Source organism: Mobula birostris, chromosome 17, assembly GCF_030028105.1.
Source record: "Mobula birostris isolate sMobBir1 chromosome 17, sMobBir1.hap1, whole genome shotgun sequence".
Lineage (NCBI taxonomy): Eukaryota > Metazoa > Chordata > Chondrichthyes > Myliobatiformes > Myliobatidae > Mobula > Mobula birostris.
In genome coordinates this window covers 63,698,278-63,714,992 of record NC_092386.1, presented here as the reverse complement: position 1 = coordinate 63,714,992, position 16,715 = coordinate 63,698,278, and the positions used below count along the sequence as shown (strand labels likewise).

General features: G+C 40.4%; 1 protein-coding gene across 3 annotated transcripts in view; it reads left to right on the top strand.

Moving 5' to 3' along the window:
* Nucleotides 1-8,975, top strand: part of dennd4c (DENN/MADD domain containing 4C) — a 149,569-nt gene extending 140,594 nt beyond the window's left edge. For all 3 annotated transcript variants that reach the window (XM_072281796.1, XM_072281795.1, XM_072281797.1), the window contains 6 exons: nt 305-485; nt 1,599-1,850; nt 2,639-2,756; nt 4,896-5,049; nt 5,325-5,389; nt 7,821-8,975. In XM_072281796.1, coding sequence (XP_072137897.1) covers nt 305-485; nt 1,599-1,850; nt 2,639-2,756; nt 4,896-5,049; nt 5,325-5,389; nt 7,821-7,957 — 907 coding nt within the window. In that variant the 3' untranslated portion in view covers nt 7,958-8,975. The remainder of the gene's footprint in view (nt 1-304; nt 486-1,598; nt 1,851-2,638; nt 2,757-4,895; nt 5,050-5,324; nt 5,390-7,820) is intronic.
* Nucleotides 8,976-16,715: the final 7,740 nt, after the last annotated feature.

Here is a 16,715-nt window from a genome sequence, read left to right as displayed (position 1 = left end):
TATTTTCAAAAACACCTAGTGTGGACGCCTATCGTTTTTATGCGAAACTGGCGTTTTCAAAATTATCCGGTCTAGTGTGGACGTAGCCTTAGGTTAGGGTTTGGCACGGCCCTTTCAGAGTAGATGATGGAAACATATAGTTTTCAAAGTGGGTGAAGAGGGGGAATTGATGGATTTTGTGAAAGTGATAAAGTGGAATTGTCATTTTGATGAAACTTCTAGTTTTACTGAACCAAATGACTTTTTATGCTCTGTTATTATCCTATATGAGGATTTACTTTTTTCTTTACCCCTTTTGGATCAGTGCTTTATCTAAGGGTCCTCACGACCTGGCAAATAATGGAAGTAATGAAGCCCCTCAACGGACAGGATCTTTGATCCGAAGTTACAGTGTAGGTGGCCCGCTACAAAACTTGGATGTGTCTCAGCGGCCTGCACATGGTATTTCAACAACCAGCCTACCAAGCAGTCTGCATGAAAGTGTGGTAAGGATATAAAAGAATTGATGCAATAGAATTATTTCTTTGAAAATAAAATGAACTTTTCAATAGGACTTCTTCAGATTGGTGCCATTGAATTGTGGAAATAAAACTAATGTAATTTATTATGTTTTAATAATTTTAAAACGGAAGCATTCAGTTCAAAGATTTTCAATTGTAATCTTTATTTGAAATGGCATTTGGTGCTAAGTAACAGATTATTTACTGCCTGTCAATCTCAAGGTTGTATAATTTATACATTCTTTGATAATAAATGTTATCAAAAGAAGCCAAATGTTCCTCGAGTAAACAGATTTAATTCTGTCGTTCAAAGGAAGGAAAATGAGGTTCAGATTATGGACATCTTCTAAAATAGGGTCACAAATCAACTTTTTTTTTTGTTTTAACTTGTGTGTCACTCTGGAATTATTGATTTTATTTTCTGTCCAATTCAGTGCTGTAAGATGGAACCAATTTTTTTTTCTGCAGCAAGTCTGTATTGGCTTCCTATAATTAATCCATTTTCCTCTGAGCAACAATTAATCCTGCCCTGAATCAAAGTTTTTAATAGCTTTCCATCATCAAGGTGAAGCTGACTGGCTTGTAGTTGCTGGGTTAGAGTAGGGATTTCCAGAGCACAGTTCTCAGATAATGTAAGGCAATTGTAGAATGGATAAAACATAGAATACACAAGACCAAAATTAGAGGAATGTAGAATTTTTAGAGCTTTGTGGGGTTTGCAAAATTGTACAAGGTGGTTTGTGGCTACTCAGATGATCTTGAAGTTTGTTGTATGGAAGTAATGTGCGAAAGGGCTTGATGTGAATTTGGGTTTGAGTTGGCATAGTCTCAATTTTAATTGTTTCCCAAGGTACTGTGATTGGCTAGGTCAAATACAGATTAACTGAGTCAGTTTTCTAGATTTACGTCACCTTGAAGCCTGATCATATTCTATATAATTTCTCATCCCTTTGTCCAGAAAGATGTTACTTGTTTAGAAGATTCATATCTTTTTTTTTTACTTAGTAAGCCAGACTATACTCTTGTTCTTTGGAGAGTGATATTTTGTAAGAAAGTATGGATTGGATTGACCATGCCTATTTTTGCATTGTATTCTAGGATCCTACGGGTCTGCAGAAGAGGCCTAACCCAAAGCCTGTGTCTGTTCCATATCTAAGTCCATTAGTACTGCGTAAGGAGTTGGAGTCTCTGTTGGATAATGAGGGAGATCAAGTGATACACAGTTCCAAATTTATTAACCAGCATCCAATTATTTTCTGGAACCTTGTCTGGTATTTCAGACGGCTAGATTTGCCAAGCTACCTGCCTGGACTCATTCTGACTTCTGAGCATTGTAATAAAGGAATGCAGGTATGTCAAGGACTGGTGATCATGTGGTTAGATGACACGTATAGGTGATTGTTTATGAATGTTACCTTAACAAAACACAATTTGTTGGCACACAGTAGATTGTGTTTAAACCAGCATTTACAGTCTCTTGGAGTTGAAGCCAGAGTTATTCGCATGTTTCCAATGTAATTTTAGTTTTGTAAGTTATATAAAAGTAGCACTTTGGATCCTGGTACAATAAAGGATAATGTGCTACAGAAGGTTTCAGTGAGTTTATGATCATTACCACCGGTACTACTAGTGTTGCTGTTGTTATTATTTCTGACTACATCCATTTAATTAACTTGACCAATCTGTGGGTACTTAAGAATCAGAAAAATAGCTTGTAACTGTAACTTCTGAGTACTAATTATTCATTTCTTATGATCATGAGGCAGTAGAATTGTAATATTTCTGCCATGCTTCAAAATTAAACACTGAAATCTTGCCATGAGTTAATTACCTTGCTACTTACTCTACTATACCAACACCTGTATTGTCTGAACAATAGTGGACAGAGAGTGGAGTTTGTGTGGGTGCTGAAAACAATGTTTTGTAGAAATATGCAAAATAGTATTTGCAAATAATTTATCTTAAAATAGTTTTTAATACCTTACAGATTATATATTTTGTTGCTCTAAATTTATGTAATCCCTTATATAATTCCAATTTTCTTTATTGTTCTGTACAAATAAATAGAATAGATATGTATTTTCACTGGCAAATAGTTTTTCATTTGGTAAAATATTATCATACTTTTCCCCTTCCAGATGTCTCTGTCAGATCTTTCACAGGACAGCAAATTGGTGTATATACAGCTTCTCTGGGATAACATTAATCTTCATCAAGAGCCTGGTGACCCATTGTATACACGTTGGAGAAACAGGAGTAAGTGACAAGCTGTCTAACTCACTCACTCCCCCCCCCCCCACCCCTTTGATCTCTTCATCCCTTCCACCTCTTCTTATTAACCACCCCCCCCCCCACCATCCCCAGCCTCAATTATTACTTCTCATTTTGGTGCTAATGGGCAAAAAATTCTCAGATTAAATGAGAATTATTTCTGTACAAAACTAAATAATGTAAATGTGCAAGTTGAAGTGGATGGAAATAATTCTACGTTTAGAAATCTGACATCTTTAATGCAGAGAAGTCATGTGCAACATGACAAACACAAGTATGGACCTTTTTAATGGTTTCATGTAAATTGGAGTGTGTGTGTATTGGGTTACTTATTTTACTCATTTCAATGCTGCTGCATTTATTTTCAAAATCCAGTCTGTTCTGGTATTTTTGGGAGGGCACAGAATTATTATTGCAGTTCAAAGTAAAATTATAACCGAAGTAAATGTATGTCACCATATACAACACTGAGGTTCATTTTCTTGCAGGCATACTCAATGAAATCCATAATAGAATAATAATCATAATAGAATAAATGAAAGATCACACCAAGATGGGTGTTCAACCAGTCTACAAAAGACAACATACTGTGTAAATACATAAAAGAGCCCTTGAAAGTGAGTCCATAGGTTGTGGGAACATTTCAGGGATGGGGGTGAGTGAAGTTATCCCTTCTGGTTCAAGGGTCTGATGGTTGAGGGATAATAACTGTTCCAGAACCTGGCAGTGTGAGCCCTGAGGTTTCTGTACCACCTTCCTGATGGCAACAGTGAAAGGAGCATATCCTGGGTGGTGGGGAGTCGCTGATGATGGATGCTGCTGTTGTGTGACAGATATGCTCAGTAGTAGGGAGGGCTTTACCCTCCCTAGCATTGGACTGGGTCATAATCACCACTTTTTGTAGGAATTTCCATGCAGGGGCATTGCTGTTTTGATACCAGGCAGTAATGCAGCCAGTCAATATACTCTCCAATACACATCAATAGAAGTTTGTCAGAATTTTAGATGTCATGCCAAATCTTCACAAACTCCTCTGGAAGTGGAGGCACTGCCTTGCTTTTTTTTGTAATTGCACTTAAGTGCTGGGCTGAGGACAGGTCTTCTGAAATAATAACAATGAGAAATTTAAAGTTGCTGACTCTCTCCACCTCTGATCCACTGATGAGGACTGGGGTCTGATGAGCACACAGCCTTGTGGTGCACCTCTGCTGATGGAGATTGTGGAGAATATGTTGTTGCCAATCCCAACTCCCTGGGGTCTGGAAGTGACAAAACCAAGGATCCAATTGCACAAAGAGGTATTAAGCTTATGTTTTAAGATGGCTCTGGTGATCCCAGCGAAATCAAAACAAAGAAAGCTACTAAATGACATTAACACTTTATTAATAATGATCAACACTAACAATGGAGAGGTGAGCAGTGGCGCAGGAGAGAAATGGTCGAGGCAAGTGGTGGCAGAGGCAGAGGTGCAGGAAAGGCATTACCGAGGCAAGCAGAGGCTGAGGTGGGGTCAAGGCAGAGGTATGGCATCTCCAAGAGCAAGGAACGACCCGATATTTGTATGGTTTAAGCACTAGGCCAGATTGAAAAGGTCAGGGTGTCAAGGCGAGGCACAGTATTGCTCTACAACGTTTACTCAGCTCCACGCTGAACCGAGGTTGTGGCCTGCTCTGGCTGCAATGATGCCTGACTTTGCATCGATGGTCTCATAATGTTTACTCAGCTTTGCGATGAACTTGGGCTGTAGCCTGCTCCAGCTGCAGTGATGTCTGGCTCTGTGTTGTTTGTAAAACTTCAGCTCTGAAGCTATTTGCTTGCTTTGATTTTCACATTTTTTTTTCTCTCTGCGTATTGGGTGTTTGACGATATTTTAAAAAATATTTTTGAAGGTTTTGTGGCTCCCTGTAAGGAGACAGATCCCAAGGTTGTATATTGTATGCATACTTCGATAATTAATGTACTTTGAACTTTGAGGCCCAAGTCTTGGATTATTATCTTATTTTCAAAATGCATTTGTTGTGTGGTTAATTTTGTGTGCACTGCAGGAACAAAATACATTCAATGGTGTCTTCAAAATTAACATTCTTCTATTTAATCTCTCAAATTAATCTTGTGTATCCACAGATAAAAATTTGATTGGTGGATTAACTCCTGATAGTCAGGTGGAGAAGAGTCCCCTGCACATTATTGTGAGAAGTATTCAGACTAATGATGTGTTTGGACCTATGTGTCTACTGCTGAAGGAGATCAGCAAACATCCTGAAAACAAACGACAAAGGTTAGATATTCATGATTATTGCTTGCAAAATAGAAAATTTGGGAGCTGTTGTCCATGCCTAAATCTGTATTTTGTTATATAATCTCCAGGAACGGGTAACTTTTGGTCCAATCTGTGTAACTTGTTCTTTTGCGTATTACCTGGGAATAATGTGAAAGCAGACATTACCTCAAGTCTAGAATAGTTCATATTGATGACTTTAAGATGTGAACCCAAGTGTATACAGTACAAACAAGTGGTAGGAAATTCATTGGAGTTGTTTCCTTTATCTACAGGAGTATGTATAGGGAAATTTTGTTTCTTTCCTTGGTTGCCCTCGGGAGAGAGAATATTGATATTGGTAAGTAGGATTGACTTCCTAATTGTCCAAAAGCTTTGAAACCAATCTTGAAACTTTCTGCATTAAATCCAGAATGTGTGTTAATGTTTTTTCTTAGCAAAATCTTCAGAATGTCTACAAAACACTTGGTTCTAAGTGTAAAGCAAAAGTAAACTTAAAATATCTGCATCTCTTGCGGATGAAAACCTAAGGTAACATGGCACCTGACAAGTGGTGAGACTGTCCATGTTTAAGTGGTTCACTTTATTGTCCAGTACAAGAAATTGCCTGGCATCTTTAACTAATCTAAGTTGAGCATCTTTTAGCAATTTGCAGTACTCGAAGCTAGGGTCATCTTACCCAGTTTGCAAGATATTTATTCATTCATTCTGTATTGCTTTCAAAACTTTATCATAAATTATAGCACCATAGAGTCACAGTAATATAGCAGCAAAAGAAGCCCTATGAGCTATCATGCTGATAATGAAGCATGCACTTACCCCAGTCCCATTTTATTCAAAGTTCAAAGATACATTTATTATCAAAGTATGTATACTATATGCAACCTTGGGACTTGTCTTCTTGTAGGCAGCCACAAAACAAAGAAACAGAATAAAACTCATTTTAAAAAACTCGCACAGCAAAGACTGTCAAGCACCCAATGTGTGTGTGTTGTGGGGAGGGGGGAGGAATCATGCAAACACTGAAAAAAAGTAAACAAAGCACAGAGAACATGAAACACAGAGCCCTAAAAGTAGGTCCACAGACATGGAGTGGTACAGTTGGTCTAGGAATTCGATGGCTGCAGGTCACAGCAGCAGAGTTGGTTCAGAGTAGTGAACTGAGCCGTCCTTTGCCATCAGCTTTGATGAATCAATATTTTAATCTGCCTCAGAGATTCAGTCAGCCAAACGCCTGTTTGTTTTTCACTCTTGGGCCTGAGCTCTGCTGCTTCGATCCAGCACTAGGTCCACTCCAGCAATGACCAAACCGGTTCATTTTTCTCTCTCTGGCCCGGGCTCCACTGCATTTTTTTCCTCCCATGTTCTTATCAATCTTTTCAGATTCTATCACTCACCTTTAAGTTAGGGGTAAATGACTATAACCACTTAATTGGTCAATCTGCACCTCTTCAAGCTGTGGAAGAAAGCCCACACAGCTCCAGGGGTAAGGACTGAACATAGGTCCCTCAAACTCAGACAACAGCTTTACCTTTGTGCCACCCAAACAATGTAGTACACTTAAAATATTGTGCAAAGAATAAAATTCCATGTGAAATTTTGTGGGAAAGTAATTTTAAGCATTTTTCTTATAAAAGGCTAGTCCCTAGTATTATAAGTATGGAATAGAAATGAAAATCACTAAGATATTTAAAATGAATTAATTTTGATTAATTTGTTTATGCTCTTTTGAAGTTAGCAACAATAGTATTGGGAGTATTCTTTAAATGGATTTTAAGTTATTTTATTCAAACTACACAATAGGTTAGTTTGTAGATTTGAAGTAGATGGGAGTGAATGCATGGACACAAAATTGGTTTTAAAAAAAAAACAAACCTGAATGTCTTTGAAACAGCTTTTTAGACCAGATGATGCCGAACAAGGATGAGCTCCAAGAGTTGTTATATTTTTAATAAAATATCATTATACTGCCATTATACAAAACTTAATGTCAACAGGGTGCAATTGGTTCAATTTCTCCAGTGTAAACAGTGAGAAGGACGACATTGACTTCAGGAGGAATCCTCAGAAAATGGGCATATGTGGCAAATAATCTAATCAGAGGCAGTGGAAAGTAAATGTGTTCATGCATCCTGTTTTAAAATTGAACTGTCTTTGAATGTGGTAGAACAAGTCTACGTTTTTTAAAAGTGGTATTATTTTACTCGTAGAGAAACTGGAATACTAATGTAAGGGGGTTGTGCAGAAGAGCTGATTCTGTATTAGGACATTAAAAATTTTAAGTAAAACAAAGGAGATTTATTTGAATGGCCTTCTATTTAGTGGAGTGAATGATTAAGGTATTATTTACCCCCTTGAAGTAGCAAGTGTTATAGGGTGATGGATAAAGGTGTTCACTCTCGTGTTTCCATGGCAAAAAGGTTGTAATCAACAGAAATGGATTCAAGGTTATTAACAGATTCACATGAAACTTTTTAAAATGGTGTGCAGTGAGCTGGAATGATTTTCCTGAGAGTGTTGGAAGTAGATTCTAAAGAGAATCAAATATTTACATGGGGAGAACCCTAAGAAAAGAACAGAGGGATGGAATTGGACAATTCTATTAATGACTTGACACCGACACAATCAGTTGAATGACCACCTCCCTGGTCTGCTCTAGTCTAGTCTTGCCCTTTGTTGACTTCCAGCCATTTTAACAACTTTGGAAACAAAACACAAGATCATAATGTTTAATTCTGCACCCTCATCTAACCTGAAATTTGTGAAAACAGATGCTTTCGATAGAGAATACAGATCAGCATATGAGCGCCTGACAGAAGAACAGTTGAATGTAGCACAAGCTATCGATTTGCCACCCTGCAACAGGATTGAGTGGTGTCGCAAGTGTTTTGAGTCTCCCTTCGTCTAACAAAAGTGCAACATCTCTACAGAATTGAACCACTATGACGATGTCCGGAGTGTGACTGTAAACATTTCAAACTGTACGTGTGCCTAGATGGTTAGAATTAACATGATGTACATGAAAATATGGATGGACAAGTGCTATGTCATTTTGAATGATGAAGTGTCCAGTTCTGTTCTGTGCTTTATGGAAAGGAGATTCTTTGGAATGTAACTGCTGAACACTAAATGTCTTAAGGCAGTTCTGCCATTTTTTACCAATGGTCTAGTAGTGCAGTGTTTTGTACAAATTTCACAAAGGATGGTTCTGACCATATTGTATTTTTTTAGTATCAACTGGATTTTGTTTTGGATGATTTCCTTATGATGTAAATGTGAGATTCTACAGTTCTAAATGATTTATTATATACTGTATATATAATAAAAATGCCCCACCAAGTCATAAAACATCACCCAATTGGACTGCAGAGAAGAAAGACAATTGGAGAGGATTGCACATTCATAATTAACAATCCATTTGACTTCTTTCTGTGCAAAGACCAGCTCCTGCTTTATGTTTTGGTGGTTATATTGAATATCTGCTCTGATATCTGACAGTCCTATTTCTCTGTGCTCCATATATAAAGGGATCTATAATTTTATGGTGGTATTTTTGATATTTTCTAGTCAAAGCCCATTCAGAGCCTTCATACTCTGCCCAGATGATAACACAGTTGTTCTATATAAAATATGACATATTGCTGACACTTTTTCTTCAGGATTTATATTGAGAAATTATAAACGCACTGGGTGAATCATGGTAGTACGAATGAATTGAAGGATGAAATTTTGATTCTGGTACCTAAATATGCAGTAATCTATCAAATTCTTCACCATACTGAATTGTAAAATGAGTAATTTTTATATTTTAATATCTCTAGTAAGCCAGATTTCATCTATCATTCAAATGTACAGCTGCACAGTTGTTTAATATGACAGCAGTTAGTACAGTTCTCTAAATGTGGTAATTTAAATAAAAATTAATTAAAAAATCTTGTATGAAATTGTCATTTTTGTCAAAAGGGCTTGCATAGAATATACAAAAGACAACTGGTTTATTGCCTTAGCAACTTGCTTCTCATTCCTTCAGTCATTCCATCTACCAGCTTCTCAGCAAATCTCTCTCTCAGGTACAAATAGTCTGTCTTTTGCAGTCACTCACCTAGGCTGTTTTTGTTAATGTCTTTCCAGTGGTTGAGTGTTTGACAGTCAACAATTCTGAAGAACTTCCTTGCTGTTGTCCTAGTAGAAAAACTTTTGGAACTAATATGTTAATGCTCTATTAATTTTATATTTCCCTTACATCAAACAGTAGATGCATTTCTAGAAAACCTTTAAGCCTCTTGGCTCAAGGAAAATTTTACAGCATAAATTTTAAGGTTTGGAATTCCTTCTCTAAATATTTTTATGGTATACCTTGGAACTCATCAGTCTGATCAGGTTGTGGAACAGCTTCCCAGCCTCATCACATCTTTTACACTTAGTCATAATACTGCAAGTCTCAGTTATTCAAATGCATATCTAAATACTCTGCCATCCTTTGCTACTGGTTCCTACCCCACTCTTAAGTGAAAAGATCTTTCCTAATGCGATGCCCTTTGGTTTTCAATCTTTCTTCTATGTTCTAGAGTTCTGCAGCATTGTTCATCCTGTAGAATCCACACAGGCCATCAAGAGTCCATTTACTGTAATCCCATTTTGTTCAAGTTGATTTTATTGTCATATGCACAAGTACTTTGAGGTATAGGTACAATGAAAAGATTGTGGCAGCTTCATAGCCATGTGGATTCAGATAACGCATGTTATATAAGCCAGACAAGAAGACCCTACACAGTGCAATCAGAAACAAGTCAATAGTAGTGCTCTCCCGCAAATGTTCATTCCTTTCTCTGTGGCAGTGAGGCTGTGAACTGACCCGGCTGCTGTGTGTTTTTGCTCAGTTGGTGTGATGAACTGGGACCTCTGGGAGTGGACCTGGGGACTCACCCTGATTTGGAATGCTGTTGGCTTGCTTCTACTGTGTGCACAATGTGTTTTCTTTCTCTTTCTCTTTCTCTGCACAGTGATTTTTGTTTTTTTTAATTGGGTTATTCAGGTTTCTTGCCTGTAAGCAGACAAATTTCAAGGTAATTTATACATTCTTTGATAATAAATGTGCTTTGAATCTTGAATCTTCATGCAGTTTGGATTCTCCTGCTCATGGTCAATTGGTCAACCATGCATTCATTTATTATACCATCTACCAAATCCTTATTGTGCTTTTACAATAATGCCTTGCTATTTACATATGCTCCAAAGAACAAGGAACTGAATACTCCTTTGTTGCCCCACTGATAACTGATATGGTCCCAAGGATACCTATTGAACCTTTGCTTTCTGTCCCACTGACTAACCTTTGTTTCAATTTGGTATTCTCCATGAATCTCATGCGCTTCCTTTTGACCAACCTGCCATGTAGGACTTTGCTTAATACCTCCTATATTCACATGCACATTAATAACATACATTACAATTTGTTATACAAAAATTAAAAAACATAGCGAAATCATCTGAGTACTTGGGTAGGCTGGAAACACCCAAAACAAGTATTAAATAGGAGTAGGTTGTGTTTGGAAGAAATCGTTGAGAAGATATCTGCTCAAGATGTATGGTTCATTTACTTATTAAAGCAAAGCACTTAAGGGATTTGGTTCATCTGCATCTCAACTTGAAGATGCAGCGCAGGCTGCGATTACCTGCATGGCAAGTAACGTGGCTCTAAAGTCATCCTGCAACTATATCTGGGAGAATACCACAGCCTGGATTATAGTGATTGTTGCATTCTGTTTCTGCAAGAAAAAGTTTAGGACTTCTATGCAAATGTGTGGCTCCCAAATTTGTTGAGTGGTGATTAGTGGAATCTGCTTGCATAGGAGCTATTAATAGCAACGGAAGTTCTACAAATACGGGACATCAGTGGTGACACAAGAAACTGCAGGTGCGGTGGTCTGGAACAAAAAAACAAACTGCTGAAGGAATTCAATGGGTTAGATCAGCACCAGTAGAGGCAAAGGACTAGTTGACGCTTTGAATCATGTTCCTGTATGAGGGATATGTGCTAATAATTTAAGGCAGGGGTTCCCAACATTTTGCTTTATGGTATAAGAGGTCCAGGTTGGGAAACATTGATTTAAGGTGATTCCCTGTTCACAAAAAATTTTTAGTGAACTCATTCTCATCAGAACTATCTCACTTTTTATCCTTCAGACAGCCTGAAATGTAACACATTCCTGCATATGTTGCTGTTGAACCGCTGAGTATGAGGCTGCTAAACAAGTTAAAAGCCAATGTTGTTACAGGAAGATACTAGCATGGATAGAAGAATGACTGACTAGCAGAAGGGAAAGAGTGAGAATAAAGGTCATTTTCTAGCTGGCTGCCGGTGCTAGTGGTGTTCCGCAGGGGACCAATTCTTTCACATTATATGGCAATGATTTGGATGATGGGATTGATGGCTTTGTGCTTGATGGGTTTGCACAATACAAAGATAGGTGGAAGGGTAGGTAGTATTAAGGAAAGCAGGGAGTCTGCAGAAGGACAGACAAATTAGGAGAAGTAGCAGATAGAGTACAGTATGATTCTTCTTCGACAGAAGTAATAAAGGTGTAAACTATTTTCTAAACGGGGAGAAAATTCAGAAATCGGAGGTTCAGAGGTTCATTTATTTATTATCAAAGTATACAACTCTGAAATTCTTCAGGTAGCCGTGAAACCAAGAAAGAAAAGAAAGACAGCACAATCATCAATCCCCAAATCCCTCCTCCCCACACAATAAACTAAAACAGAACAGGCACATTGACCCCCAAATCCCCCTCCTGCACACACAAAAAAGCAAGAAAGATCAGGCAAAAAAAACACAGAATACAAAAATCCATAAGAATGAAAGTCCACATCCAAAATGCAGAAAACCTGGGCAACATTCTCCCTCTCTGTAGTACAGCAATCTCACCAGTGACAAAAAGGCAGTCTCCCCTCTCCACAGCAGAGCAATCTCACCAGCGATAAGAAGGCAGTCTCCCCTCTCCACAGCAGAGCAATCTCACCAGCGATAAAATGGTGGTTTCCTCTCTCTGAGCAAAGCGATCTCACCAGCGATATAAAGGCAGTGTCTCCTCACTGCCAGTAGACCAATCCCCAGTGATAAAATGGCAGTCTCTCCTCACTGACAGTAGACCAATGCCCAGTGATATAAAGGCAGTGTCTTCTCACTGCCAGTAGATCAATCCCCAGTGATAAAAAGGCAGGCAGCTGGTGTTTCAATCTCCCTCATCTCTTTAATCAGCAAACAATGGAAGCTTTAATTGGCGAAAGAGAGTTGAATATCAGCTTGCACCCTTCTCACCACGAGGTTCCCACACGCTGCTCTGACTCCTGGAATCCACCCCCCCCGCCCCCGAGACTGCAGAGTGCTGAAACACCCAGATGATCTTCAAATTGTCAATTATGGGCTCCAACAGTTCCAGAAGTACATTAAAGATGAAAAACAAGCATAAAAGACATAAAAGAAGTGACATAAATAGTTTCATGATCTATCCAGCAGATGTCAGCTGAAGGAGCATTGTATGCAGATGCCATCTTGACCGGAAGGCACAAAGGGACTTGGAAATCTCTGTGCAGGATTCCCTAAGAGTTAACCTGCAGGTCGAATCAGTGGTTAGGAAGGCAAATACATTCATTTCAAGAGGATTAGAATATAAAAGCAAGGATGTAATGTTTATTTAGCGATAGAGCACAAAGAAGGCCCTTCAAGATGTGCCGCACCAGCAACCCCCAACAATCCCCATTTAACCCGAACCTAATCACAGAACAATTTACAATGACCTTTTAACCTGCCCAGCATATCTTTGAACTGTGAGAGGAAATCAGAGCACCTGAGGAAAACTCGCACATTCCACAGGGAGGATGCAGGGAACGCCATAATTGAACTCTGATGCCCCGAGCTATTGCGCTTACCACACGAACATGGTGTCTGTTGAGACTTTGTAAGGCATTAGTCAGACAGCACTTGGAACAACGTGAGCAGTTTTGGGGCCCCTTATCTAAGAAAAAAATGTGCTGGCATTGGAGAGGGTCCAGAGAGGTTCATGAGAATGGTTATGGAAATGAAAGAGTTAATGTATGAGGACTCTGGCTCTGGTCCTGTACTTGCTGGTCTTTAGAAGAATGGGGTGGGGGGGAAATTACATTGAAACCTATTGAAAGGCTTAGATAGAGTGGATGTGGAGAGGATGTTTCCTACAGTGGGGGGGTCTAGGCCTCTCTTTAGAACAGAGATGAAGTGGGATTACTTCAGCCAGAGGGTGGTGAATGTGTGGAATTCATTGCCACAGATCGCTGTGGAGGCCAAGTCATTGGGTATATTTAAAGCAGAGGTTCATAAGTTCTTGATCAGTAAAGGTATCAAATGTTATGGGAAGAAGGCTGGAGAATCGGGTTGAGAGGAATGATAAATCAGCCATGTTGGAAATGCAGAGTAGACTCAATGGGCCAAATAGCCTAATTCTGCTCCTATGCCTTCTTGTCTTATGGCCTAATATCTTCTTGCCAGCCTTGGTCACTGTGCTACAGTGGTCAAATCATAACATATATACACAGTTCTGTGCAAAAGTCTTGGTACATGTTAAAAAAATCTGTAAAATGAAGATGCTTTCAAAAATAATGAAATGAAGCTTCTAAATATATATTAAAAAGTAAAGAGTAATAAACAGTAAAAAAACTAAATCAAATCAATATTTGGTGTGACCAGCCTTTCCCTTTGAAACTATCAATTCTCTTAGGTACACTGTCATGAAATTTTATAAGAAAATTGGCTGCTAGGTTGTTCCAAGCATTTTGGGGAACTTGCCACAGTTCTTCTGCCGTCTTTGGCTGTATGACTTGCTTCTGCTTCTCCAGGTAATACCACACAGCCAAAATGATGTTGAGATCAGGGTTCTGTGGAGGCCATACCATCTGTTGCAAAACTCCTTGTTTTTCTCATTGCTGAAGATAGTTCTTTACAACTGTCCATGTGCTTGGGGTCAGTTTCCTGCTAGAGAATGAAACTGGAACTGATCAGACACCTCCCTGATGGTATTGTGTGATGGATATGAATCTGCTTGTACTTTTGATCATTGAGGATTTCATTAATTCTGACCAACTTCATTTGCAGAAGTGCAGTCCCAAACATGCAGGAAACCTCTGCCATGCTTCACTGTTGACTCCAGACTCATCCATGTAGCACTGTCCAGCTTTTCTATGGACACATTGCCTCCTATCTGAACCACAAATTCCAAATTATGACTTGTCAGTCCAGAGTGTTTGTTGCCGTTGTTCTGTCCTTGTGTTTTTGTGTGGAGCTGAGTCTCTTGGCTTTGTATCCACTTTGGAATGGCTTTTTGGCAGCAAGTCTTTCATGAGGACCACTTCTGGCAAAACTTCCTCAGACTATAGAGGGGTGTACTTGGGTTCCAGTGGTTTCTGTGAGTTCAGAGCTGATAACAGGGTTGTACCATTTCCGATTTAACAAGAACATCAGTTTGATGTATCTCTCATCTGCTGCACTCAGTTTCTGTGGCCGACCACTGCATTTCCAATCTTCAACCTTGCCCATTACTTCAGAAGAGCTTGGACACCACATCTAGAACCTCCTGTCTACTGCTTGGGAGAGACCTTGCTGATGCAGGTTGACCACCGTGTGTCTTATTGCTATGCTCACTGTCGCCATGGTGGAAGAACTGATGATTTTAAAGTTAAATTGTCCCATCTGCCACACCCTCAGCTTTTAGTTTGGTTGTCCTTCACCCAGTTTGATTCCATCTGCACCTGTTTCTCTTTCAGTTAACACACATCAAAGTTGCTGGCGAGCGCAGCAGGCCAGACAGCATCTCTGGGAAGAGGTACAGTCGACGTTTCAGGCCGAGACCCTTCGTCCTGACACGTCGACTGCACCTCTTCCCAGAGATGCTGCCTGGCCTGCTGCATTCACCAGCAACTTTGATGTGTGTTGCTTGAATTTCCAGCATCTGCAGAATTCCTTGTGTTTGTCTCTTTCAGTTAATCAGTTTAGTTCATTCAACCCAGTATGTCAGAGGGCGAGTCGCTCCCAACCACGCTAGCTTCCAAGATTTAAACTCTCTATCTCTCCCCAGAGTATGAATACGTTGCGCAGTTTCTTTAAAGGCTTAAGGCATTCCCGTTAATTGATAATTATGTTTTGGGCACCAAGAATTGAGTATTTAAGAAATACCCGAACATAGGTTCGGTGTTCAATAGTAAGCTTACCAGTGATTTCGTCTAGCGTTTGTTTTGTGTGCAGGTCTCGATTCCAGCCTCGAATACTACAGCATTTGAGTCCAAGCCATGCTTGCCTTCCTCACAGCCCGATTGAGCCAACGTCGACACAGCGGAGTATCAGAATCTATCGTCCGCTGTGACCGGCCACAGCGGAGATATTTCCAGACAGCCTGGAGATTCACGACCTCCAGGTAGCCATTGATCGTTTTTTTTCCAAGGAGGAAGCTCGAGTCACTCGGGAGAGCCAGTCGGCCCTGCTCCGGAGCCAGTGCATCTTCCAACCCCAGGGAGGTTCGACGGTAACCTGAGCTCTTGCTGCGGCTTCCATATTCAGCGCTCATTAGTATTTGAACCTCAGCCATCCCGGTTCCCTTCAGAGCGCGGCAAAGTGGCCTTCATTATCTCTCTCCTGACTGGAAGAGCGCTGGCCTGGGCCACCACGCATTGGGAACGAAGGTCGGATTCGGAAGAGTTTGTGGCTGCCACGAGGAAGGTGGTTTCATCACGCCACCCCCTCGCCAGCCCGCCGAGCCTCGGCCCGCCTGATGAAGATTCGACAGGGGCGGCTGACTACGCGATCGAATTTTGGATCTTGGCCCAGGAAAATAGTTAGGAGCAGGGAGGTCTTGGCTATTCTATACCCATGGATTCCGAGACAAACTGAAGGATGTTCTTGATTTGGGAGAGCCAGCAGAAAACTTGAAGGTGCTCACCGACCAGTCCATCTGTCTTGATAATCGTCTAGCAGAGCGAAAGTGGGAACACTGCAGGAGGTCGAAGAGAACAGGTCCAGGCCCGATCCCTATGCATCACAGTTCCATTCCCCAACCTTGGGCCGTGACCAACCCATCGCCTGCTCAAGATCCAGTCGAACCCACGTAGGTCAGTGGCAGTGAACAACGTGGCGATGAGAGGTCCCGGCGTCAGAGTCAAGGCTGCTGCTCTCACTGCAGCGAAGCACCCACCTGTGGGCCGAATGTCCGAAGCTGCAGCCAGCTGGGGAACTGCTAAGACCGTCCAGTGTCGGGAAGGGCTCTGACGGTAGCAGCCACGGCACACAATCCCACGGATTCTGGTTTCAAGCTGAAGGCGGGGTTCACCTTGGGTGAAGGCTTTTGTGGACTCAGGGGCAGCAGGTAATTTTCAGGATTTAGAAACCGCCTGTCTGTTTGACATACTACTGTGAGAGTTGAGCCAGTCCTTGCTGGTAACTGTCTTGGACAGCCCTCTCCTAAGTTCCAGGCAGATCCAGTAGCAGAGTGGAATTTCAGATGAGGATAGGGGATGTGTGGAAAACATTAGCTTCTACATTATTGGCTTCACTCCTTGGGTACCCTTGGCTGTCCCAACATAACCCACCCCTGGAATGGAGAGAGGGGGAATAGTTGTTTGTCTAGACATTGAGGTTTTGT